General features: G+C 51.2%; 2 protein-coding genes across 3 annotated transcripts in view; one reads left to right on the top strand and one right to left on the bottom strand.

Annotated features, from left to right (window-relative positions):
- ZMPSTE24 (zinc metallopeptidase STE24) overlaps positions 1-3,645 on the top strand; it is a 33,256-nt gene extending 29,611 nt beyond the window's left edge. Inside the window, exon 10 of one of the 2 annotated variants that reach the window (XM_081057655.1) lies at positions 1,897-3,645. In XM_081057655.1, the coding sequence (XP_080913781.1) occupies positions 1,897-2,121 (225 nt within the window). In that variant the 3' untranslated portion in view covers positions 2,122-3,645. Of the gene's footprint in view, positions 1-306 lie in introns of both variants that reach the window. The other variant, XM_081057656.1, reaches the window with a different exon arrangement.
- Positions 3,646-9,626: 5,981 nt separating this feature from the next.
- Positions 9,627-25,004, bottom strand: COL9A2 (collagen type IX alpha 2 chain). Its single transcript, XM_081057654.1, has 32 exons — positions 24,786-25,004; positions 23,508-23,582; positions 22,262-22,297; positions 22,118-22,180; positions 21,060-21,113; positions 20,901-20,936; positions 20,782-20,805; positions 20,412-20,465; positions 20,076-20,129; positions 19,909-19,956; positions 19,608-19,664; positions 19,470-19,523; positions 19,120-19,173; positions 18,672-18,725; positions 18,524-18,577; positions 18,347-18,400; positions 17,189-17,242; positions 16,711-16,764; positions 16,424-16,477; positions 15,396-15,440; positions 14,948-15,001; positions 14,308-14,361; positions 13,971-14,024; positions 13,812-13,883; positions 13,589-13,624; positions 13,419-13,463; positions 13,296-13,328; positions 12,921-13,067; positions 12,587-12,641; positions 12,070-12,258; positions 10,859-10,936; positions 9,627-10,420 (listed from the first exon to the last, which is right to left on the bottom strand). Exons 1-32 carry the CDS (start codon positions 24,855-24,857, stop codon positions 10,221-10,223), a joined length of 2,067 nt encoding a protein of 688 aa, XP_080913780.1. The 5' UTR covers positions 24,858-25,004; the 3' UTR covers positions 9,627-10,220.
- Positions 25,005-26,310: the final 1,306 nt, after the last annotated feature.

Below are 26,310 nucleotides of genomic sequence, written 5' to 3'. Positions count from 1 at the left end.
TATTTGTATTGCATCGTCCACATAAACTAAACTAATTTTTCAGAGAACTGAGATTTATTATCTTTAAACTCTAAATGTTTTAAGTTTGTATTTAACTTTTATTGAAAATATTTATAAAATGCCTATTTGTTATTTCCTAAAGAGGTTACAGACCGCCTTATAATGATGTTGTCATTTCTGTCTTCTGTCACAATTCAGTAATGCCTTAAGGACACTGGGTCATGTATACTCATGACCTCAGATTGCTCTGCTTTCTCAGCAGTTGTGCTACATAGTTAAGTAATTTTCTTGTCTCTTCCCTCACAGTGAGGCTGATAATCCCTTCTACTGTCAATGGTGACTTTTCGTTTCGGACACTATCCCGTTCTAATTTTCTTCTTTAAACTGCCACAGACTGGGAAATCAGATAATCACACTCATTAAGTGAAAGTTCCTAGATTCTGACTGAGTATCAGGTTCTCTTATAAGTAGTGTTGGTGGTTATCCTTTGTGCATTTAATTGGGTTGCTCTGGGCTTTTTGTTTTGTTTCCTTATATTGAATAGTTGAGTTCACTTCAAAACATATCTAAATAAATGTGGGGTATTAGAGTAATTTGAAATGTGATTAAATCATAGAGATACTAATTTTTAAAACCTTTGAGAGCCCATAAGATTTGTTTCAAAAAGACTAGATACTTTAATAGAAAATCTTATGTTTAATGTCAGTGTTTAAGAGGTCATGATAGGAAAGAGATACTGTCTTTGGGAAAATTGCCCAACTAAGAAGAGTTTGCAAACCTACGTAAGAGCAGATAGGGCACATTAGTATCTACTTATGTCTTTATTTATTTACAGTGAGATTCAAAAAAGTTTGCTTGGGGCACTTAATATCATCACACACACACACACACCACACACACACACACACACACACACAGACCAGTTAATGATTCTATCCTAAAAAGTATATTCAAGAATTGGAAAGAAATTTCAGGCAGAATTCAGTTATTAGCTTTGGATATATCTTAAAATTTATCAAGAACTCTCAGACTTTACTTTGAGACTCTTCTATTTGCTAGAGGTACAAACGAGAGAATTTTTAAACTTTTTTTTGTTTGTTTTAATGCTGAACTATTTTAAGATAAGAAATATCTTAAATATCATGTCATTTAACCTGCAATATTTTAGTATGCAGAGAAGTTATTTTTCCCTTAGAAATTTATATTTTCAAATGAAATTTGTCTCCTTCATAGTGTCACCTTCAGGGACTGGATATTTATTCTGGCAATGCCACCAGAGCTCAGACACTTTAGAAAATTCAATTTTGAGATTGTCATTAGAATCTATTGCATATTTTTTAGAATATTCTCAGTAGACTCATTATTCTTTAAAAGTGGATAAATGATCAAGAATGTTTTTTTAAAAGAAAAAAGAATCTGGATATAAATTACCAGGACTTTACCCTGACTCTGAGGAAGGTGGTATGTGTGGACTTTGGAGTCACTGAGAATTTCAGCACTTCGGGCTGTGTGACCTCAAGCAAGTTATCTAACCTCTCTGAACTTCACCTTCCTCAGCTATAAAACAGGAGTAAGAGTAATTACCTTATAGGATTGTTGGAGAATATGTAAAGTGCCTGGCACATGGCAGATTCTTAAAAACTAGTAATTTTTGGTAAAGATAACATTCATTTGGATATATATCTGTTTCTGGTCTGATGCTTGGCGGGGTTGGTGGGGGGGACCCAATTTATAATAATTCCCCCATCCTAGGTTCCCTAAATACTACTGCTCTTTCTTTGGGCCTGCTGTTTCTCTTATCCTGAGCTGAACTTCTTCTCCAGTCTTAGTTCATAAAACCTTCAGTGACAACAAAGGCCTGGGCACTCGTTAAAACCCTTTTATTTACTTTTCCAGGTTCTTTCTTTTTGCCTAACAGTCCTAAGCCGCAGATTTGAGTTTCAAGCAGATGCATTTGCCAAGAAACTTGGGAAGGCTAAAGACTTGTATTCTGCTTTAATCAAACTAAACAAAGATAACTTGGGATTCCCGGTTTCTGACTGGCTGTTTTCAATGTGGCATTATTCTCATCCTCCACTACTAGAGAGACTTCAAGCTTTGAAAAATTCAAAGCAAGACTGAGTTGTCCAGGGTCTGCGACTGAAGACATTTCTGATTATTTCTGTCCTGGCAGCATGTTCCGGCTCTTGATGTTTTTAAACTTTTTTTTTTTAAAGAAAAATTATTAAGTACAGAAAAGCCCAGATTTAAATACATTTAATATCTCATTTCAAAAATTATTTTAATAATCCATTTCTTAAAACACTGGATAAAATTTTAAGGCATAATGTTCTTAAAGGTATAGTTTTATCTTTAACATCGAATTTACCATCAGCTTCTGAAGTTATTTTAGAAAATACAGAATTTGTTTTATTTACACACTTAACACAGAATCTGCATATAAGGTATTTGGGGGCATGCTCGTGCGTATATTTAAAAGAGGTCACCTGAGTCCTCTCTGTAATGCAGAACCAGTGGCACCCAGCCGTGCTCAGATCTAAGTCGAGACTTGTTTTTACTTTCATACTCTTAGGATTTAACCTGGCTAATCAGTGTTTTAAATAAGGAAGAAAGATAATAATTGGTAAGTCTGATGTTATTTAAATGAAAGTAGTCAGAAATATGCCCTACTGTTCTACCAAATTTCACTGTTCCCTCTCTTGGTGTACGTACCAATCAGGAATTTCCAATTGTGTGTTGAAATTAGAAATTATGTATAGAATGTTTCAAATCACTGGGTTATGTTTTTAAGAAAATCTTAGTCTTTATCTTTTCTTCCACCTGGTGGGTATGATCCCATAAGGGGTAAACTAGTATTTTTCAAAACATTCAGCTTTTTCCTCATTCATACTCTTTTATTCAATAGATAGTGCATACTTTCACTTAGCAGATATTGCCATATTGAACAGGTTTTGCTATTTTTAAAGTGGCAGAATGTGGAAAGAAGAAGAAATGACATTTTAAGAGACATGAGGGTGAAATGCTGACAATTCTCTTATGATATTATAGGAAAAAAATATAGTTTTCTATATCTCTTTCAAGGACAGAAGAGTTTCAGTTTTTATTTTTGTAATTTTTATCAATAAGTCATAAGTACTATTTAATCAGGCCTGGTTCTATTTTTGAAAATTGCAGTTCTTGATAGGCAGATAATTTTTCTTTTCAAAACAAATGTCTTGAAAGATTTCTTTTCCAGTTTTCAAAGCTGCGTGTTTGACTGCTTCAAATCTGTCACTTCCTGAATGAGAACTCTTTGTGCCTAAGCTCCCACCCACTGGTAAAACTTGCCTTCTGAGCATTTATTCCAAAGTGGGATCAACTGTGCACCCTTGGTATCTGGCCAAAAAGTCTTGCTTAACTCCTATTTGGGTGATGTCTTTACATGGAAATGTAATAAAATAAAGCTCTAGTTTAGTACTGCATTATTTATTTTCCTATGGCTAAAGAGGAGCCGTCCTCTGATTTTATCCAGCATCCTTTATCGTGAATTCAGGCTGTGATAACTGCCTCTCCTTCCTTCTGTGCCTTTAAATACAAATTTCAGTTCTGCACAAGTGAAACATTAAAAATTGCCAATGCAAGTTGATGTACTTTGTCTTTGATTTGACAAAACTTGTGTCATCTGTTACCTAGCTGTATGTTTATTATCTAGAGGAGCTGAGTGCTGGGACATGAAGAGTAGCCCTACCACTGAGTGATGTCACCACCATCACTGAGCCTCTCTCACAATCCCCTTCAGTGCCTTGCTCCTGCTCCATTCCAGAGTGTTAACCAGTTCTGGCTGGTGTGCCCCTAGAAGCTTCATTCGGAACCATTCCCTCTCCATGTTCCTGACCTCGCATCACCTTGGGCCTGTCTGGTGTGCTCCGCTGCCTCTTCGGTCCTCCTTACGTGTAGCGGCAGTCATTAGCTTTTTAACATGGGATTGGTTATGGATAGCAGAGGCATAGCAATAGCCAGAGGATACTGGTAGCTTCCTGAGGTTTTGACCAATCGGGGGAAGGATTAGACAGGCCAACCAAGGAGGGAAAGAGGTGCCACTTTGCACCCACTTTGCACCTTAATACTCGGCAGATATGCAGGGGGCTCAATGAAGTAGATCGAGGCCGCAAGTAAATAATATGCTTGCCCGCAGCAGGGTTGATCTCTGAATGTAAGGCAGAGTCTCTGTCGTGTATATAAAGTGCCTTCATCTGCGTTGCCCTTTTGCTGAAGTCTTAGAGCTGCTAGTAAATTCTACCTGTTTAGGATAGGAGCAGAATTCCCGGGATTGCTAGAGATTTTAGTGCTAAAGGCGGTCCTTTATGTAGTATTCCTCTCCCTGAGGAAGCCTTCTTCCACTTGGTCTTTTTCATCAATCCTTTGGACTCTTCTGTACACGTATACTTTATATAGCTTTGACTATTTTGAGTGTTCTATCATCATTAGCAGAAAGCTTACTAAGTACCACTTGAGGGACTTAAGTTCTGTCCTAGGTTCTATACAAAGAAAACTACAGAGAACTTGTATCTTGAAATTTCTGATTCAAGACCACAGTGATGTGAACGAGTAACTGGTTTGTCAGACTAAAGTACAGTTTGGTGGGAAGGCAGAAATGGTCTGTAGTGAATAGTGTGGCCCTATTCAGACAGGATGGATGGGGAAACCTCTGACTCTTATTATACAGATGGTTTCCAGGGAGGAGGATTTCTTAAACAGTTTGGCCCGAGATGGATAGGAAGATACCCCTATGTATTCTGAAACCTATGAAACCAGGACGGTCCTTATGCGGTGAGCAGGATGCAGCCCGCATTTCAGATCACAGCCTCTGCCTTCCGGTCAGAGCTCCCCTGGGGCTCTCCGGGTGGTGGTTGATAAACAGGGAAGGTATAACTTAAGGGTAATAACGAAGGCTCTAGAATCCAATATACCACATATTAGTAAGTTCTTGGGTAAGAAACTTGACTGAGTCTTCATTTCTCCATCTGTTATTTAGTCAAAAAATAGCGATTTCCCGCTCTGTACCAAGCTCTGCTCTATGTGCTAAGGAACACATTAGTAAATGAACGACAGAAAAATCCCCACCTCCTATAGTTTGCATTCTAGTATGGGGACAATAGAAATATATAAAATGTACATGAAATGATGACGCATGTCTTGGAGAAAAAGGAGGGCCCGGGGTGTTTGGTAGTAGAGGGGAATTGCAGTTTAAATAGGGTGGTCATAAAAAGACATCACTGAAGGTAATGTTTGAACAAAGACCTGAAAGTAATGAGTGGGTGACCTACACAGATGTTTAGGGGAAAGCATTCCAGGAAGAGGGAACAGCACGTGTAAAGACCTTTGATGCGGGAGGGAGCCAGGTGTGTTTGAGAAACGTCAGGAGGCCAGAGTGGCTGGGAAGAAATTGTGGGAGATAAAGTCAAAAGGGTAGGGATGAGGCAGATTTTACAGGGCTTTGTAGACCATTGTAGGAAGTCGGGCTTTTCCTAGAGTACAGGGGAAAGCATTGGAGGGTTTTAGGCCAGGGGGACATGATCTGATTTAAGTTTTAACAGGACCACTCTGGCTGCTAGTTGAGCAGCAAGGGTGCAAGCAGGGGACTAGTTGGGAGGCTTTTGCCAAACTTCTGGCAAGAAACAAATATGGTGACTGGAGTGGTAGTCGGGGAGGTGGTGAGAAGTGGCTGAATTCTGGATATATTTTGAAGGCCGGGCCAACAGGATTTGCTGATGTATCAGATGTGCGGTACAAGACAGTTTAGCTTGAGGAACTGAAAGGATGGAGATGCCAGTAACTGAGATGAAGAAGGGCTTTGAGAGGGCCGATCATTTTAACATTTGAGCCACATTAAAATTGAGATAGGCGTCTACTAGACCTCTCAGGGGCGACGTTGAATAGCAGTTGGATAAATGGATTGAGGTAAAGGGAGAGATCTGGGTTAGGGATGTATACGTGGAGTTTAAAGCCACGAAACTGAATGAGATCACAGGAGAGGTGAGAGAGGAAGGTGTTCAAGGATCAAGCCACGTGACACTCGGACTCTCAGAGACCAGGGAGATGAGAAGCCAGCAAGGAGTCCAAGGACAGTACGATGAGCTAGGAGCCATACTCGACAATCCTTTATTCCCATAAAAGGGACCAAAAATATGGGATGGTAGCTGTAGGTGGAAGTGGATTTGAGAGATTTTATTTATTTATTAAAATTTTTTTTTAAGGAGGGCACAGCTCACAGCGGCCCATGCGGGGATCAAACTGGCAACCTTGGTGCTACCATGTTTCCCCAAAAATAAGACCAGGTCTCATATTAATTTTTGCTGCAAAAGACGCATTAGGGCTTATGTTCAGGGGATGTCATCCTGAAAAATCATGCCAGGGCTTATTTTCCGGTTAGCTCTTATTTTGGGGGAAACACGGTAATAGCACCATGCTCTAACCAACTGAGTTAACTGGCCACCCCGAGATTGTATTTTTTAACATGACAAATGGGGTTAATACCTGCTTCACAGGGTGGTTATAAAGGTAGCATGAGATAATGTTTGCAGGGTATTTAGTACAGTGCCTGATGATAATGAGAGCTCAGTAACTGATTAACGATCGTAATAATTGGTCATAATGATAATCACCATAGTCACCATGATGTAAATAAATATAAAAACAAAAATATCCAGCCCAGCTGGCAGTTGGGGTGAGGAGGGCATTGCTAGAGGACAAGATCAAGTTTTGAAAGAGGAGTAGGAATTAGCTAGACAAGGAAGGGCAGGAGGGTGGTATTCCAGGGAACAGCAGGTATAAAAACATGAGAACATGGGGTGTTTTAGGAATAGCAAGAAGTTAGGAGACATAGGCTGGAGAGGAAGGTGGTCCAGGTCTAAAGGGCTGTGTGCCATAATAAAGCGTGTGGCTATTATCCTAAATAATATAATCATTCATTTAGCTAATGCATATATTAAGTTCCTGCTAAATACTGTACATTGCTGTAGGCTCTGAGGGTACAGCAGTGAACAGGACAAAATCCCCTGCCTTCATAGAGCTTACATTCTAGTTGGGGAGATAATGAGCAATACTTACGGAATGAAGGAACTTTTGCTGAACAAATGAGTGAAAAGGAGAGATCAACAGGGTTGAAGAAGAATTTGCGATAAGGTATGAAGGCAGAGGGAGTTAAAGATGATGCAGCTTTCAGGCCTTGGGTTCCAGGGAGATAGTAGAAATAATCACTGATGGGGTACCCTAAAGGAGCAAGTGGGTCAGGGAGCAGCTCCAGTTTTGACTCTAGTTTTGGACAAGTTGAGTTTGCGGTGCTTATCAGACAGGATACGCAAAGGGGGCAAAGGACACCTGGAGCTGAATTCACTTGAGTTTAGTTGACTGTGACCTCATGAAGAGTATGACAGAGGCCCAAGCACCACGGCACCTGGCTTACGGGTCCTCTCAATGGAAGACAAAAACCTAGTCAACAAAAATAAAGTGGGAATTCAACTGTCCTGCTTTATGGAGAAGAAACAGGCCCGCCATTTAGCCTGGGAATGTTTCTGTCTCTACCAGGATTCTTTAGAGCAGCCTCCAACTGCTGCTCCACTGTTCTGCCAGTGCTTTCCTTGCAGAGGGCTTCGTCAGTTCTAAGCCCACCCAGTGCCACCATCTCGTTACCCGCTTCAGAAATTGCCTGAATAACCAGCCGCCAACTTGAGACCCTGTTTGTTAGTAAAACAGCAGAGCTCTGGCTAAAGGCCCCTTTCACTGATTTTTTGGTGGCACGTGTTGGATGCTGGCCAGCTGGGCTGAAATATTAATAGTTTGCTAAATTACTTGAAACAAAATCCCATCATGCAGATTTCTGCAGCCCTGCCAGGGCCAGGGTTGGGACTCTGAGTCTTCACGGGCTTCTTCTGGAGGAGAAACTGCTGAACCTCCAGGAAGGGATTGGGTTGTTTTAATGTGATACTCTGTTCAGCTTTCTAAATCCCCTTTTTCCTAATTGCAAATGGGGGAGGTGGTTTCCTACTTCATTTTTGTTGATTAGATTTTTGTCTCCCAAAGTTCAGTGACTAAGGAGCAGGTCCCTGTTCTTGGCGGTGGAAGGAATAAACTGGATGCTCTGGGCCTCAGCCACAGACTCCCTGAGACCAAATCCTTTCCTTCCTGGTTTGGTGATGGGTGGGTCTTCTTTGAGCACCTGAACATACTCATTCACTTAATAACTGTTTATTGAGCACCTGCAATGTGTCAGGCACTGTTTGGGGTTTTCTTCTGGGTTGTTTTTGAAACTTTCGTTTATTTTTCTGTTTTAAATAAATGACTCTCGAAGGCCAAGGATTCAGGCACCAGGACAAATAATGTGACTTGGCCTGTGGAAGGGGGAAGCCCCTCCCCAGCAGATAGGAAATGCCTGAGAGCCTGTTCAGGGACAGGCTGCAGCTGCCTCCTGTCACTCATCCTCTTCACCTCCTCACTGAGCCCTAGTTCTCTCTGGATTCCAAGGCTCCAGCAGCCACAGCAACAGTAGGGCTTTTTTTTTTTATTGCGGGGGTGGGGTGAAGGGGCGGGAATGCTGTGATTCAGGATTTGCCAAAGCACTGACTGCGAAGCCACCTCTGGCCCTCAAGGCTATCCCACCTTATTTTTCCTGTCTGTCCCTGGATTGGGGTAAGGGAGCTGAGATGTCACCAGTGGGGTATGTGTGTTTTGGGTGAGGGACGGAGGAGAGGGGGTGGTCTAGTGAGGGGAGTTCTCTGCTGGCCAGAGGAAGAGAAGGGTGTTCCATCACGGGTGACGACTTACAGCCAAGTTTAGGGTGAGGTGCAGGAGGGCGCAGGCTTCAGAAAATGCTCAGACCTCTGGCTGGAGTCCTGTCTCCAGGAGGGTCTGGGGCTGGCAGAATGCTTCATTTGGGAGGAAATGCCCAAATTAATAATGGAGCAAAGGGATTGGTCGCTCTTGAATTGCAAAAGCCTTATCTTCACATGGGCCAGGGGCACCTGCCGTGCCCTTCCCTGCTTCTGCTTGGAGCAGCTTTGCTCACTTACACAGCTGTGAGGCTGGGAGCCCCCAGGTGTACAGATCAGATCTGAGCCAATCTCCCCTAAACATCCCCTTAGTAAAAGTGGCAGGAGTGAATGTCACTTCTGCTTTCATCATCCGACTCCATGTCTGTTTTCCTCATGGGCCTGTGAACCGCTGTTCAGGGACAGACTGAGCCAAGTCTTCTTCAGGGAAGGTAAGAGCCAAGTCTTCTAATCTGCTGCCAGCTCCTGCCCCAGGACTAGCACGCAGTGGGTGCCAAAATTCACAGAGGACTTCCTGTGTGCCAGGCCCTGGCGAGACACCAGGGATATGTAAGACCTGGCTGAGTCCTTGCCATAGCTGTACAAAGGCTGGGAAGGGATCTGCCCAAAGTGAGACAGGTTACTGTTCTGACCACCCCCAGGTTCTTCCCACAGATGTTCCTCAAACATGCAGTGCCATCCTAATGCTCACAATTTAGGATGTGCCCAGAGGAAGGTACTCCGTCCCCTGCCCTCCCCTTCCAGAGTCCCTGACCATCCTGCCCAGGCAGTGGAGGCCCACCCCCAATCCAGGAGAAATGAAGCCCCACAACTCACATCCTGGTTTGTACCCAAGTTGGGGGCTTTTATTTACAGAAAGGCCTGCGTGGACCTAGGGGAAGGGTGGGAGAAGGTGATGCCAGAAAAAGAAGGGAGATGGGTGTTTAAATACTCAGATGGGAGGGAGGCAGGGAGGAAGTAGTGGGGCTGGCTTAACGATGGCTGCCTCAGGTAGTCACCCATCAGCAGTCACCCAGTAAGCCCAGGGGGTGAAATGGAATCAGGAACCAGCAGAGACCTCAGTCCACCTGCCCCAAGGACAAGATGGCCTGTGGAGGATGGCGCAAATTAAGGAGACATTTGTTTTGGTAACATCTGAGCGGTGCTCCAGGAAGGAAAGCCACTCATCCTCTTTGGAGCTGGGACTCTCCAGGGACACTTGCCCTGTCTGTTGGCCTCACTTTTTCATTCTGATGCCCTCCCTTCCTTTCCCCCATGTTTTAGAATTTCCTTTTCCTCAGGACTCCGGGGTCCCAGACAGAAGGTCCTGGGAAAGCTAGTTCCCTGGGCTGAGGGATGGGGCACATGGCCCCCCAAAGGGGACCTAGGCCTTTCCCCCCAGGATGCTCGTTGGGCTCTGTCCTGGCCTGATGTTCACGGTCCCTTGATGGACCCAGCCTCTGTGAGGCGTGCAGAGGCATAGCCTGAGGCTCCGAGACAAGCCGCAGGCTCACAGAAGCCCGGCAGCCCCACGGGGCCTGGCATACCAGGTCGGCCTCCCTCTCCTGGGGGTCCTGGGGACCCTCGATCTCCATCTTTGCCATTGATTGCCTGGCCATCCCGGCCAGGGAGTCCTGTGAAATGGAGAAGGTCAAGATATCAGGGCCTCCTCCTGTCTAGAATTCTTAAGTTCCATTTTTCGGGAGGCGGGCAGGGAAGGAAGCCAAACACACCCCAGGAAGAAGGGACTCTGCCCCAGACACACAGGTTGAGAGTCACACAGATGGTACATTATTCCCAACTCTCAATCAGTGAGTCTTGGGAGCAAATGCTCTTTCCCCCCATGAAGCAGATTTTGGTGCTACCCAGAAAGTACTCAGAATCCTAGCTTCCAGTTCCCAGCCAGACCTCACCCAGAGGCTCCTGGGTGCTCCAAAGGGAAGCAAAAGCTGGGTGTATGGCACTGAGCTGTCCGAGCATGAGGCCTCCATGGAAAAAAGCCCCTTTGTCTACAGGTCATTAATCCCAGAGCTGAGGGAAAAAACTGCTGCCGGGCAGAGCCAAGGTCTTACCTGGGATCCCTGGGGGCCCAGGCATTCCAGGATGTCCACGTCCCATGTCTCCCCGGTCACCCTTCTCTCCACGTTTTCCTGCAGAGAAAGAAGGGGGCCTTAGTTTTTCAGAATTGGAAAATGTTTTTTGTTTTTAGTTTGCTTGCTATTTAATTTCTATTTCACACATAGCAGTTACTCCTGTTTTGTGCTAGTTTACAATAAAGGGAAGTTGGAAATCATTGCAGAACTGGTTAAATAGAAGGTCCAGACAAAGGATGTAAGACTATAGAGCCGATAAAGATCTTTACAGGGACATGTCTAACAATAAGGATAACTGGTATCCACTATTGGCAAGCAGTGAACTAAGAGTTCTATGTAAATTACCTCTAAATATCATCCTCATGACAACACCATGAGGTTGTTGGTATTAATATCCACATTTTACAGATGCGGCTATTACAAATCTAATAATAACATTATAAATCTATGATAAATCTAAGGCCTAGGAAGATTAACAGGTAACTTGTCCAAGGGCCACAATGAGAAAGTGGCAGAGTCTGGACTCAACCTCATCTTGTGACTCGACTCTGCCTGCTTTACTGTTTTTTTTTTTTTATTATTTTTTTTTTTTTATTGGGGAAGGGGAACAGAACTTTATTGGGGAACAGTGTGTACTTCCAGGATTTTTTTATAAGTCAAGTTGTTGTCCTTTCAATCTTAGTTGTGGAGGGTGCAGTTCAGCTCCAGGTCCAGTTGCCGTTGCCGTTGCTAGTTGCAGAGGGCGCTGCCCACCATCCCTTGCGGGATTCGAGGAGTTGAACTGGCAACCTTGTGGTTGAGAGCCCACTGGCCCATGTGGGAATCGAACCGGCAGCCTTTGGAGTTAGGAGCATGGAGCTCTAACTGCCTGAGCCACCGGGCCAGCCCCCTGCTTTACTGTTTTGTTCATCTGCCTCCCCACTTCTAGAGACATGGGAAGATGTTTCTGGGGTGCCACTAAGCAAATTTAAAACAAAAACCAAAACCCCACACGCAAAAAACGAAGTTTTAAAATAGTACATTCGTTTTCATCAATTTGCTCCCTAGAAAGAAAGCCCAGGAGATTTTGTGCTGGGAAGGGGAATAACAAAAGAAAACAGGAGGCTGAGCAGTTAGCCCGCTTGAGACCCCTGGGTGCCTGGCGTAAATCCCATCACTTGGCCCTACTCCCACCACAGAACACGACTCACCTTTGGGCCCCGTGTTGCCAATCTGACCTACAGCTCCCACGATGCCAGGAATGCCCCGAGGCCCAGGGTGCCCATGGGGTCCCTGTTTGCCTGGGTACCCAGGAGGCCCAGGGGGTCCTGGGAGACCCATCATGCCGGCTGCACCCAGGGCTTCCCTCTTGGCACTCACAGCCACCTCTGCCAGTTGCTCTGGAGGGAGGGAAGTAGGGAGATAAAGAGGTCTGTGACATGGATCCCAACTCAGAAACCCCGTGAGGCAGAGCCTCTGGACAGCGTTGGGAGGCTCTTAGTGTGCGGACAGAAAACCCCCTGTTTAACCACCCCCTTCCTCAGGCCATCTGCTTAAGTCAGAGGCCAGAGCGGGCAGGGATGTATGGAAGGTCCCCAGGCCCCTAGAGGCAGAGCTGGAATGAGCGCCCGGGACTCCAGACACTGGAGAAAGGGCACTTGGAGAGACTGCCTCGGGGGAGTGACGCCCTGACCTCGTCTGAGGGGGGCTTGCTGCCCGCCCCCTCACCTTGGAGCATCTTCAGCACCACGTCCACGATGTGCTGGTCGCTGGCATCTCGGCCCTGGGAGCAGGGAAGGCCTTTCAGGAAGACTCTCCTGGCTGCCAGGGCTGCTGCCCTGTGCCCTGTGCCCCCTCCTGCTCCCACCCTCTCCCCCGATGTGTTTCCAGCATCTGCCTGAAATCCCTCCTGCTGCACCCACACCCATCCTCTCAGACCTGGAACGTGGAACCAGCCTCAGGGACGCCAGCTCCCTCGGGGAGCTCCCAGCCTTTGGGGCTTAAGCGTCACCAGGAGGAGATTTCCTATCCGGGAGACCCCCTCCCTGGGGAGCCAACTCACCGCCACGCCCTGTCTCCCGGGCTGTCCCGGCACGCCGCGGTCTCCAGCCAGTCCTCGAGGGCCTGGGAGCCCTGGGAAGCCCTGCGCCCCGGGGGCGCCCGCATCTCCGCTGGGGCCCCGGTAGCCCGGTTCTCCACTGACTCCTTGCTGCCGAGGTGGGGTGGGTGCAGAGCCAGGTGAGAGGACGCACGCGCCAGAAGGGAGAAGAGATATAAAAGGGGGAGGAAGGACGGCTGGGAGAGCGTGTAGAGGGGGAGGGGAAGGGGGAGGGGAGGGTGGGCGGGGGCCTGGGGAGTGGCGGTCCTCCCACCGCGCCGATTGATGGGGGGCGTTAGCTGGAGAGGAGGAAAGTGGTGTCGCAGGGGCAGGACTCACCTGTCCCTTGGGTCCCGGCTCTCCAGACTCGCCCTGCAAGCACAAGGAAGCGCGGTCACCAAGTGACGGGGCCCCGAGGCCACCCGCCGCTTCCCCAGCCACCCCGCCCCGCAGCCTGCTCACCTTCTCGCCTTTCTCTCCGGGGAGGCCGGCCACCCCCGGGTCGCCCTGCAAATGGAGAACCGCGAGTCTGAGCGGCGCTTGGTCTGCGCTGAGGCTGTAACACCACCACGCCCACCTCGCATCCCACCCCATCCACCCACCCCCGCAACGCTCGGGACACTGGTACTCACCACTCCGCCACGGGGCCCGGTCTTGCCCGGGACGCCCTGGAGGAAGAAGGGAGTGGAGGACTTGGTGAGTTTTCCCCAACCCCGGCTCCCGGCCACGCCCCCCAGAGTCCCCCGCAGGGAGTAATTTTTTCTGCCAAGATTTGGAAGCTCAGGAAGAATCTGAGCTCCACTCCACAGGGTCTTAGGGCTTCTTTCCCAGATATTTTCCAGCCCCATTTGGTACCTTGTCTCCTTTGATGCCTGGCAAGCCTTGTGGCCCTGGAACTCCCGGGGACCCCTGCACCCCCTTGGAGCCCTGAGAGGAAAAGAAACCATAGGAGTAAATCAAATGAGGTGCCCAGACATGCTCCCCCCACCCCCATCTAAGCTGCCCTGCACTTACCGACGGTCCTTGAGGGCCTGGCGGCCCCACTGGCCCCCTCTCACCCTGGTCACCCTGAAATGGAAAGAGATGGTCACACCCAGGCTATCAGCATGGGAGGCCTCCCCCTGTCTGACCTTACATGGTCAGGGTGCCCTCCATTTCTGTGGTCACCAGCATGGAGGTCCTTTGCTCCACTTCACAGACCAACAAACTGAGACCCTAGCTGGGGAGGCCTCACACAAGGCTGGGCAGGACAGGCAGGTGCTGGAATCACTGAGAGGACCCAGATTCTGGGTCCAGCAGAGCCAGCAGCTGCAAGAGACCCCAAGGAGGCGCCACTGTACCAGGTACTTACCTTCTGCCCTATGAGACCTCGGGGACCGATTTCTCCTGGAGGCCCTGGCTCTCCCTGGGGGACAGAGAAATTGGGGGTAAGCAGTAGGCTTGGTGGGTTCCTCCCTTCCACACCTAGCTAATGCCCACCCATTCTTAGGTCACAGCTAATTTGCTTTATCAGGGAAGCCTTCCCTCACTCCCTTTTTTTCCTTCAGGTCTCTTTACTTTTCCTTCATAGGACCCAACACAATTATAATTAGTTGTCATGTGGTCATTTAATTAATGTCTGTCTCTTCCACTAAACTAAGCTCTGTGAATAGGAGACTATCTATCTCAGCATTTAGCATAGTTGCAGGTATTTGGTGAATGTTTATGGAATGAATGAATGAATGAATGAATGTCTGCTGGATTCTCAGCCCCAGTCAGCTTGGTTATGTGGGGAGGTCATATCCCAGAACAGAACAAGTCCTCACCATCACTGCATCGTACAGAGAGAAGGGAGCTTCCCTGGATCAGTGGCAGTGCCCTGACCAGGGCACTCCCAGGCTAGGGCTTCACCCCACAGTCTCACCCAGGCGCCACATACTGAGTGCAGGGTCCTCTGGCCTGGGGATGGGGGGCAAAGCAAAAACTCTTGTGTCAAAGGAAGGAGCACTTACCTCCTTCCCGGGGGGACCAGAGAATCCGGGTTGGCCCTGTTGACCTGGCTCACCCTACAGGAAAAGACAAGTCTCAGGTCAGTCTGGGTGGCCCAGTCAGGCCCTTGGCCTTGGAGAAGCCCAGTGAACCCTAAACAGACTTTGGAAACAAATGAGTTGGGGAAGGGAAAGGGGGTTCTTGGTCAGGTCCTCTGGACTTCATTGATTTTCCTGTGTTTGTTTCTCTGAATTTGGAGCCATGCCATGCTGTCTCCACTGAGCTGGGATGAGCAGTTGGCGGTGGGAGGCAGCAGGGAGGTGGTTAAGCCCAGGAGACTTGTTTCCAGGCTGAGTTGCTGAGCCTGGGGTGAGGCCTGAGCCTTGCGGTCTACAACACACCCCTGGTCCCTGCCCCCAGGCTCCCTTGCTCAGATGAAGCCATTCTGCTTCCAACTTGGGGTTACCTCACCTTGTCTCCAGGGCCGCCTTTTGTCCCAGCCTGGCCTGGCACACCCTGTAGAAAGAAGTTGACATCAGTTTCTGCCTTGGCATGGGGGAGTTCCATGCACCTGTGCCTTACTCCCCCAAATCTAATCCAGATCTCCTTCCCCGTTGTGGGAGCTGAACGACAGAAGGCCCAGATATGTCATCGTGAGCTGGACTATGCCCAGCCCCCAAGCCCTAGTGGGAGAAGATGGGGGGACACAGGGGCCGGTGGTCCATGCAGAGAAGAGGAGCACACTGTGCTCATCGGCACATGTGACACATGGGTGCAGACAGGAACAAAGTCTACACATGGGCACGTTAGCAGGCCTTGGTCTCAGTACCTCCAGCAGGGAGCAGGCGGCAGGGAGAGGGGAGGATGTAATGTGTTCCCATGGGGGGCTCCCAAAGTAGGACAGGCAGGGCTGACTGGTGACAAGGCACAGAGCATTCTAAGCAGAGGAACACACACAGGCCTCAAGCAGTGGGGGCAGAAAATCCAAGGCGGGATTGAGAAAGGAGAGGACGAAGAACAGCAGTGGCTGAAAAGGCAGCAGGGGTAAGCTGTTCCGACTGAGGTGGTCCTTGAATGCTAAGATGAGCTGTGGGGACCAGACTAGCTGTCCTGTTCCTCAAGTCTCTACCACTTAGTGTACCTCGGGTACTCAGTAACTTTCTTGATTGACTTGATGGACTGACTTTCACGGAGGCAATGAGGGCCACGGAAGGTGCTGTAGCACGGAAATGCTGATTCTACCTAGCCTCCACGGAGGATTGGAATGGCCAAAAGATGAGGCCTAAGCCAGCCAGACGCCACGGAGGTAGTGATGAGGCCTGGGCTGGGCGGGGACAAGGATTAGAGCAAGAGCCCTGGGTGTGTGGCTTTTTACTTCATCAGCCACTCATGCCACTGTGGGGAGGTGGGCGACAGAGTGCCTGGTCTCTCTGAGGAGAAGCAGCTTGCCGTGGGGCAGCCCCTGTGGGGCAGCTCCCATGGTTCCACCCCATACTCACTGGAAGGCCCTGGTGGCCTGGGTTTCCTGGCCGCCCTGTCAGTCCTGTACTGCCCTGGGAGAGACAGAGAACCAGAGACACAAATGAGAGCTCCATGCAGAGAGTCCATGGCTTCTACCCGAATGCAGGCAGGAAAACTATGGCCCAAGGGCAAGAAGGGATGTGTCAATGACACACCTGAGGGTCCCAGGCTCCTAGGCCTCCAGGATCAGTGTGATGGGACTGAGGGCCTGAGCTGGGAGGGCCCTGACCGCTGTCCCAATCCCACCAGCAGTCCCCACTCCTACCTTCATCCCAGGTATGCCGAGGAGCCCGTCCTTGCCATCGACGCCCGGGGAACCCTGCTCAGGAGTAGAGTTGAGGGTAGACTCACAAGGAGGAGATGCCTGGGTTCAGGGCACCCACACATGTCCCTCTGTGACAGCTGCATTGTGCAGGTAGGAAGTGGGTCTGGTCATCTTGCGGAGACCCACCAGCCAACCGGGGGAAGGGAGAGGAAGTGGGAAGAGGACTTTGGGGGCTGGACCACAGTCCTTCTCTTGTGTGGGTGGCAAGGGTCCCAGATTGCTGCAAGTTTCCCATGACCTCTCCTACTGCACCACCACCCTATTTACAGATGGAAAAACTAAGGTGCAGAAAGGGCATTTCCTGAGGTGACAGAGCCTACAACAATTCAGTCTAGAGTCCCAGGCTCCTCGTCCTCTGGGGGCTTGGACAGAGTTGACTGGACCCCACCCTCTGTCCAGGTGGGCCTGGGTCACTTACAGTTGTTCCTTTTGGGCCTGTTATTCCCTGGGGTCCTCGAACACCTTGGCTGCCCTGCAAAGTACATAGAGATGAGCTCACTTTCACGATGCTGAACCTGTCTGTTCAGAGGCAAAAAGCTGAAAACAGTGACCTCTATCCAAGGGTCCCTCTGGCACAAGCTACACTGTGCAGGAGCTGGAGGAAAGGGGCCTGGGAGTGCCCTTTTGGCCCTGGACCCAGTGGATGGGAGTAGAGGTTGGTGCCAAGCAGTGGGGCTGGGCTGCGCAGGGCTGGGGGTGGTGAGAAGGAGCCAGCACTCACTGAGACCCCACTAAGGCCCTGAGCTCCACTTACGTAACAAAGAACCAAATGCAATGTGGGGGCTTTGTTTGGGTCTTAATTGGGACAAGAACCCTAAAGAGACACCTTTGAGGTAACTGGGAATGATTGAACATAGACTGGCTATTTGATGATGTCAAAGAATTATTGATCATTTTGTTGGTGTGATAATGATATTGTGATAACATAAGAAAAAAATCAGTATTTTTAAGAGATAGGTACGGAAGTATTTAGGGGTAAAATGACATGACATTAAGGATTTTCTTGAAATATCAGAGTGAAGCAATAACAAAGTGAAGGAAGGAAGGGGAAAAAGGGAAGGGTAACGTGAGCATGCAAAATGTTAATTTGGGGGAGATAGGTTAAATGGGAGTTCATTATATCATTCTCTACTTCTGCATGTTTTAAAACGTGCATAATAAAGACTAAAAAAAGAATGACAGTTAGCTTTACTCTCTGCTCAATTTTTTCCTGTAAATTTAAAACTCCTCAAAAGAAATAAAGTCTATTAATTTATTAAAAAAAAAAAAAAAAAGAGTTAAGAGAACCGGAATCTGTACCAAATCCCATTAGCCCCATGGCTGATTTGCTGGAATTTCACTGTGTGGCCCCAGTGACTGTGGGACTAGATCTCATGGTCTCTCCCAAAGTCTGAATTTGATCAACAGCAGGCTGGGTTTGGAGGACTGGGGGCTGGGGGAGCTGACTGGGCAGGGCACAAACACTGCTTCCCTGAACCAGTGACTCGTGGGCACGCACACATGGCTTAGGTGCAGCCCAGTCCTGCCCAGTGCTCCCCAGGAGCCCTGACTAGACAAGAGGTGCCTGAGGACTCACCACGTCGCCCTTCTCCCCAGCTCGGCCTGGTGGTCCCCGCGGACCTTCCTCACCCTGGCAAGGAGGACAAACAGGAATCCAGGTTAAAGGCCTCAGATGGAGCTATATCCCCCCTCTTGGCAGCCCCGGGAGCTCCAGCATGGAGGAGGTGTGGGGAGGTACCAAGAACAGACTTACGCGTGACCCAGCGGCGCCAACGGGGCCCACCATGCCTTTGTACCCACGAGGACCCTGGGGAGAGGAAGGAGGCACAGGTCAGTTCTGGCTGGACCCCTGAAGCCAGAGGGCTGTCAGGGCATCTCTTGCAGGACACCCCCAGACTCACCGTCTCTCCTTTGGGTCCCGCCATGCCTGGGTAGCCCCTGACGCCCTGGGGACCCTGTCAAGACAGAAGAATGCCAGCGATGGTAGCTGCCAGACCCACTTCATGCTACCTTTTCTGACCCCCACACCTAATCTTCACGATGCCCCTCTGAGATAGGCAGCAGAGTCCCAATCTCATAGAGGGGACACCCAGGCTCAGAGATGGGAAGGGACTCGCCAGCGTCACTCAAAGGGATGGTGGCAAAACCTGGGCCTCACCCACATCTGCTGACTGACAGCCTTGGTTCCTGCCCCCCAAGTCCTGAGAGCCTCAGTCTCCCTCTCCCCACCCAGAGACATGGCAGCTGAGCACAGGCATCTCTTTTCCAAGTTAGAGGCGAGAGCAGGGGGTTGACTCCATGAAGGTCTCATAGGACGAGGAGAGGGGCCCCAGGAGAAGTGTTCCTTACCGGCGGTCCAGGGATGCCTTGCTCTCCAGAGGCACCCACATCTCCTTTGGGACCCTAAGGGGCAGAAATGAGTGATCAGACGGGCAAGTGGATCGAGGGACAAGTACACAGACAACCAAAGATACCATCCCTTCCCGATCCCATGTGAGAGACGGAAGGGGAAGCGGAGGCCCAGCCAGGAGAAGAGACTTGCCCAGGACACAGTGACCTAGAACATGGGCCTCCTGCCCCCCAGCTCAAGGCTCTGTCCCCAGAGACCCACAAGGAAAGGAGGAGGAAGGAGGAAGGGGGCGGCACGGGTAGGGTCCGCTCCACATACCCTTGCCATAGCCCTCTGCCCTTATACATACCGTCTCTCCCATGCGGCCGGGATCTCCCAGAACCCCACGTTTGCCAGGATGCCCCTAAAGGAAAGGACAGAGCTCAGTGTGAGGTCCCCTTCCAATCTCCTGCTCCGCCCTCCCAAGACGGGCCAGGGGCTAGCTCACCTTCACTCCCCGCATCCCTTGGGGGCCTTTCCCACCTGCTGGACAGTTAGTTGGGCACTGAAAAGAAAATTCCACAGGGCCTGTGGTCATGGACCTGCCTCAGGCTAGCTGGGCAGTGCTTCCCCATCTTACCAATTTCCAAACCCTCCTCCTACCCCACCTGTCTGAGCCGCTCTGTGCAGCCCCTCCCCGTTTCCCACTGATGCCGGTCTCCCCTTGACCCACCCTATCTCCACCGCTGTCCCTCTCCAGCTGACCCACCCCTTCCCTGCATTGGCCCCACCCCAGGACCACCTCTCACCAGGAAATCCGCACTGCCTTCCAGGCCCTGGATGGTTCCGGGGCGGCCCTAAGAGGAGATGAGTGGAGATGGAGCCTGACCCGAACCTTCTCCACTCCAGGCTTTCGCCAAGGACCCTTCTCCTTCCCCAGCTGCACACTGCCATTGGGAGATCTGAGGACACTTACTGGTTTCCCAGGGGGGCCCGGGGGCCCTGATGGTCCCTCTGGTCCAGGATCCCCCTGGAAGCAAGAGGGGCCCAAATCATACACCTGCCCAGCCTTCCCTCCAGGTCAGCCCCTGAGGTCTGGGCTCTCGGAGAGATCCAAGACCTGATTGACAAGGGGTGGCTCCAGCCCTTGACCTCCCAAAAGAACTACTGCAGGATGGGCTCGGCAGGCGGGCTTTGGGCCCCAGCCCTGGAGGAGCTCCCTGATGGCCAAAAGCAGGCCCAGGAACTCCTGGCAAAATCCCTAGCCTGCCAGCTTGGAGGCAGAGTGAGCAGAGGGGTGTCTGGTCCTCACCTTGGGGCCTGTGATTCCAATCTCACCAGGGAGCCCAACAGGTCCAGCTGGTCCCTAGGAACAGAGATGTCACTGGCCAGGATGCCTTGGAGAGTTAGCCCACCCACGTGCAAAGGTAGGCACAGGCACCCAGAGCCCCCTTCCCCACTTTTACTTTGCAACAAAGCCCAGAGGACTGACAGAGGAGGGCTTTAAGGATGAGAGAATCCCAGAGCCAGTGGATAGGCCCAGAGATTTCTGGCAATTCTCCCCATTCCTGACACTATCAGAACACGCTGGCCCCTCCCCATGATGGCTAGTTCCCTAGAAGCCCTTCTGTATTCTTCTTCCCTAGGAGTCTTAGGGACCCTGCCCCACCCCGAGGACTTACAGGAGGTCCAGCGAAGCCAGGGCCCTGAAACGAAAGAAAAGGAGATTGAGTTCATGGCACCTTCTTCAAGCCCTCCCTACCCACAAGGGGTCATCCAAGCCTTTGCAGGTTATACTCACCGGCAGGCCAGGGGGGCCTGGGAGCCCAGGCTGGCCCTGCAAGAGCAATGGGAGAGGCTCAGAAGCTGTGATCTCCTGGGTCCCTGCTCTTCTCTACTGCAGCCCCTTCCAAACTCTGGCTCTAGATTGCCCATGCTAAGTCTCCAGCAGGCCACTTACCTTGACTCCAGCGGTCCCAATAGGGCCAGGCTCCCCCTTGGCTCCAGTTACACCCTGGGGAAGAAAGAAGGTAGATCAGTGAGAGGCAAACCTGCTCCCTTATCCATCAGGCAAGGAGGTCCAGAGGTCTCTCCTGGGTGGGCCCAGACTGCTTCCACCCCACTCCTTGAGGGTCTAGGAGCCTCAACACCTCACTTTCCCTTCTGCCCAGTTCCCATGGTAATTATGGGAGGCAGACAGGCAGAAGGATTATCCTCTTTTGAAAGATGAGAAACCAAGTCTCAAAGATTTGTCAGCCCAGGCCTCATGCCTCCCAGTTTAGGAGTCTAGAACACCTAGGTATAAGTCTGGAATGGTGATTTTTTTTTTCATGTCTGCCCTTGGCAACTTTTTCTGAGCCTTAGTTTTCTCATCTGCAAAATGGGTTAATAATTATGCTTACCTCTCTTAGTACATATGAGAACTGATGTGGAAAGCAATGTGCTTTGTAATCTTTATAGGGTGTGGACATGTTGGAGGGCCCTGGTGGCTGGGCACATCTCTGGTGGGTACCTCTTGAGCCAAAAGGGCAAAGGCAACTCATGGGGGCCTCTTCCTCTTCCCATCCTTCAGTGACTGACCCAAGTGCGTCCCCCAACCAGATGACTGGCCCAATGGCCCTGCCTGTGTCCAGGAGCCTGTGACCTTGGGGTCTCTGGGAACTCTGTCATATTAGCCAAATATTGTTCCTCTCCTGAGTTTCACCTGGGGCTGTGAGGGGGTAGGGTGGGGAAGGAAGAGGGGAGGAGAGAATGGGGAGAACAAGGACAGCTCTTCCTAGAGTATTCAGTCTGATACTTGGACGCCAGAAATGTGGGAACAAAACCTGGCTGCTGCAGACAAACAGAACCACTCTGCGGATCCCATTTGCCCATGATACAATACTTCTAGGGTGGCTGTAGGGTTCCAGCAAGATTACAAGTCACGTGAAGAGGAAGGGGGCTCATAGCTGCAGTTTCCATCCTGCTCCCCCTCTCTGAGCAGAATATGAGGGATGATGCCAGAACCAGGCTACTCACATCAATCCCGGGCTTCCCGTCCGGCCCGTCAGGCCCTGCTTTGCCAGGCTCTCCCTTAGGTCCCTTGGAAACAGAGGTGGGGCAGATATTAGCCAGAGAGCAAGAACTGGAAGGATCAAAGGTCAAAGAGGAAAAAGCACTCACCGGAGGGCCAGGTTTCCCAGGGGGCCCCTTGTCACCCTGCAAGATACAAGTTGGTGAGAGCAAGCCCTGGCTCATGCTACCCCAATGGGCCCACGCAGGCCCTAGATGACCAGGCCCACATGCCTCTCTCTTCACTATCTTATCTTCTGTCGTGGGGCCCCTCAGCCTTGCACGTTTTAGGAAAGTAGCTCTGTTTTCCTCAAAAAAAAAAAAATTTCATAGGTTGATTGATATCAACCCCAGCTAGGCTGGAGAGGGTGATATCAACATGCATGTGGGTTTTAGGCAAGCCAGTGCTGGTAAGGTATCAGTTATAAGACTTGCAGATGGGGTTGTGGGCTCCAAGTTACCTCGGAGCTCTGGTGCCTCTTGGATTTGGGGAAGTGTGGGAAGAAACTTTTAGAAAAGCGTGAAGGGGAGGTGAGTGAAGTAGGCAGTGGCTGTCCTCTGGATTGGGATCAGGAAAACAAGAGACTGGGGCAGAAGCAAGGACCAAGAGGGCCTATGAAGGAGGCAGATTCAATCTTCCCAAGGCAGGAAGGACCGCCTTTCCCTGGTGACAAAGGACCCTTGGTGGAGGACAGGAAGGGTCTGGAGTCAGATCCAGCCCCAGAGAGGCCTCTAGGCGTTTCAGAGCCTGCAGCATCCAGGGGCCTGGCTGGGATCCAGCGTGCTGTGTTTGGGGGGTGGGGGCATGGGGTTGAATAGAAGTCTGTCCAGATGGGTAAACATGGAGCTGACCTCCTGGGGGAGCCTCCTGAATGAGGTATTTAACCGTCACCGCTAGGGAGAGCAGGGAACAAGCCCAGATGGTTCTAAATCGGGGAGAGACATGCAAAGGGAAGAGACAAGGGTCTGGCCCCAACTAGTCAGCGGTCTGGCCAAGGCTCCCACGTTCCTCTGAAGAAGCATCCAGACGTGCCAGAGCGCAGGGCGAGGGGTTAAGGCGTCTCCCACTCCAAGAAGGGGGAGGAGAAGAGGGGGATAAGGAATCGCTGTGATCTGTGGTGGGCAGACAGCACAGCAGCTCCTTGTCGGTGGGCAGCTATAAAGGGCTCTCCATCTCCCCGCTGGTTTGAGGTTTTGGCAGAACAAATGGGCTCCTTGTGGTGTGGGTCGGCGCCGCCTACTGGCGACAGGGGGCACTGCACCTCCAGGCACCACATCCACCACCCTGCCCCCAGGCTCACAAAGTTCGCCTTTGTCCGCAGTTCCCTCCCCCTCCTGCCCCAGGTTAGAGACTCACGTCGATGCCGTCGGATCCAGGCACTCCCGGCGGCCCCGGGGGGCCCGGGGGCCCCGGCTCTCCTGGCGGACCTCTCTGAAAATACACACAGGGGTGTAGCCTTCAGACAGTGCAGGGAGCTGGCCCAGGAGTGCACCTCCCCCAGGAAAGACAGCTCCTCAGGGAGCAGCAAACTCCCGTTTATTGAGAACCTACGATATACCAGACACTGTGTACCATTACATATAGTATCTTACTGAAAGCTCAGAACCGTGAGAAGGATACTATTTCGAGCCCCAGTTTGCAGCTGAAACAGGCTCAGAAAGATTAAGAATGATTACAGAGAAGAAGTGGTGGAGCCAGGATTCCGTCCTAGTTCCGCCCAGCTCCTTCCACCGCGCCACCCTTGTGCTGTCGTGGTGGGGAATAGATGGAGGTCCCGATGGCTCAAATAAGTCACCGATGGTACAATGAAGGGAGAGGTTGTTCTATTATTTTTAGATGAACAACGGGTATGCATGCTGAGTAAGCCCTCCCTCCCCTCCCCCTGGTGTGGGTAAAACCCCAACGGAAAGTGGGGAAGTGCAGGGGGCGGGGGTGGTCGTGGGGAGGGGAAGCCTGTTCTCTCCTCCCATTCAGAGCACCCCTCTCCCTAGGGTGACACTCTTACGGGGGCCAGTCCCGACCCAAGCTAGGGTTCCGCGTGTGCCAGGTGCCCGCACCCCCCCAGGCTGGAGACCCGCAGAGAGCGCGAATCGCACAGGGCACTAGACGGCACCCTGGCCCTGCCCCACTGCGCCCGCGTCCCGTTAGATCCCCAGCCCCCAGGCGGCCCTCGGAAGTGACACGCGGGCTCGCGAGCCCCACGGAGAAGCAGTGGCGGGGTGAGAGCGGCGTCTGGCTGGAGCTGGCGCCCCCTGGGCGGCGGAGGGGGCGGAGGCTCCGGAGCCTGGTGAATGGGCACCATTGTCTCCCCCGCCACCTGGGCTCGCGGGGCTGCCAGGAACTAGCGCCAGCTCCTGTCCCACGCTGCTGTCCCTGGCAGAGCCGAGCGTCTCGAGACAGGGTCCCTCTAGCTCCCCGGCCCATCGACTTCCTTTCGTGATGCCGGGATGTGTCCCAAATGTGCACCTACCTAGGGGACGTGCACCGCCTGGCTGTCCGAAGTGGCCCCCTGGGTTAGGGAGTGTCCATAGAGGATGGAGGACAGGCAGAGCCCTCACCAGACCCCCGGGTCCTGGACCCCACACCCCGCACCCCGCACCCCGACCTCGGCGCCTACGTGGTAGCGGGACTTACGATCTGCGCTAGGGCGAGCCCGAGCACCTGGAGGAGCAGGAGGAAGCTGCGGGGGGCGGCCCCGGCAGCCATGGCAGCGGCGGGGTGGAGGAGGACGGGGTCCCGGGTCCACGCACGCACCGACGGCACAGGCTCCCCGCGCGGCGCTGGCTGCTCTCGAACGCCGCGGGCCCGGCCCCCTGAATATGCGGCGGGGCGGGGCGGGGGGCCCGCGGGGTCTGTCACCTGAGAGGACCGGGGAGGGAGGCCGTGTCCTCAGCCCAGCTCCGCCCGCTCGGCCCAGCTGCCAGCGCCCACCCTCCGTCCTCGCCCCGGACTTCCCGGAGGCCCCGGCCCTGAAATCCGAGAAGCGGCCGCAGCGCAGGACGGAGACGATGGTCCCGTTTCTGTGTGAGGTCCCCCTCCAGCCTGACCTCCAGGGCCTAGCACCTTCCCCCTGACACGCAGCCCGCGCTCCATCACTTGCCCTCCGTCCTCCCCACTTCTGCCTGTGAGTCCAGGTCAGTCCCCTCGCCGGGCCGAGCTGGACTCAGGTTCTGCAAACCTCTCAGCAGGCTCTGCCCAGCCCCCTTCCACCTCTCCACACACGAACAGGCTTCTTCCACATTAAAACATACCCAAGCCCTTCCTGCATCAGCCATCCCGGGAATACCCCCATCTCCTTCCTCCTTCTTGTTCACTGCTAATCCTGTAGCAGAGTTGTCTGCACCCCACCGCCAAACTTCTTCTCCCTCTCACCTCCTTACCTCTTCCTCAGCTAGGAGATAGCTCAGTCTCCTGAAGGTGACCAGTGAGGTCCAACCCTTTTCCAGTCGCCAGGACAGGCTGTTGGCACCTGGGCCTGCCCTTGGCCATTCTATTCTTGAAGTCTGCCCTGTCCGGGCTTCCACCATCCAAACCCTTCTTCTATTGCCTTTTCTTCTCTGCACCTCACTTAAGCACTGGAGTCTCTAGGATTGGGTTTTCTCACTCCCTCGGAGTGATTTCCTCCATGCTCATGGAAACAACCACCATCTTATATACCAGAGTTTCCAAACCCCACCTATCCAGCATAGCCTCTCCAGAGTCCCTTCCCTTTCCTTTCATTCACTTAAGCAATATTGATAAAGTGCTTAGAAATCTGACTCTGTCACTAACTTTAAGTATAACCATCTAAAACTATGTGAAGTCTCAGTTTCTTCATTTGTAAAAGGGAATAATAAGCATCCCGATCTTACAGAATTTGTGTGAAGATTGAATGAGATAATGTATGCGCAGTGCTTCACCTAGCACTAGCACATAGTAGTTGCTTGATACACTTTAACTTTCATTATGATTTATTCAGGATCTTCAGTTTACCATGCCTGCACCCAAGGTGGGGATCAGTCAAAATAGTCAAGGAGATTACCCTCTGGAATTTAGAAAAGTCCAACTCCACTGGGCATTTTGGCAAAGGGCCCTGGGTTTTGAAGGGTGTTCCTAGAACTGAGTTTGGGAAAATGGGAATTTAATTGGTCTTGAGAGAATTTAATTGGTCTGCCTTACA

This window comes from Rhinolophus hipposideros (genome assembly GCF_964194185.1).
Source record: "Rhinolophus hipposideros genome assembly, chromosome: 8".
NCBI lineage: Eukaryota > Metazoa > Chordata > Mammalia > Chiroptera > Rhinolophidae > Rhinolophus > Rhinolophus hipposideros.
Note: the sequence above shows the minus strand (reverse complement) of the source record. Positions and strands in the feature narration are given on the sequence as shown.

Bases quoted from the DNA above. Each gene is read 5' to 3' on its own strand.
- COL9A2 (XM_081057654.1), bottom strand. From the start codon at position 24,857: ATGGCTGCCGGGGCCGCCCCCCGCAGCTTCCTCCTGCTCCTCCAGGTG. The intron at 23,583-24,785 runs GTAAGTCCCGCT...GTGTATTTTCAG, and splicing joins GGCTCGCCCTAGCGCAGATC to AGAGGTCCGCCAGGAGAGCC. The intron at 16,478-16,710 runs GTAGGAGTGGGG...TGTCTCTCCCAG, and splicing joins TCGGCATACCTGGGATGAAG to GGCAGTACAGGACTGACAGG.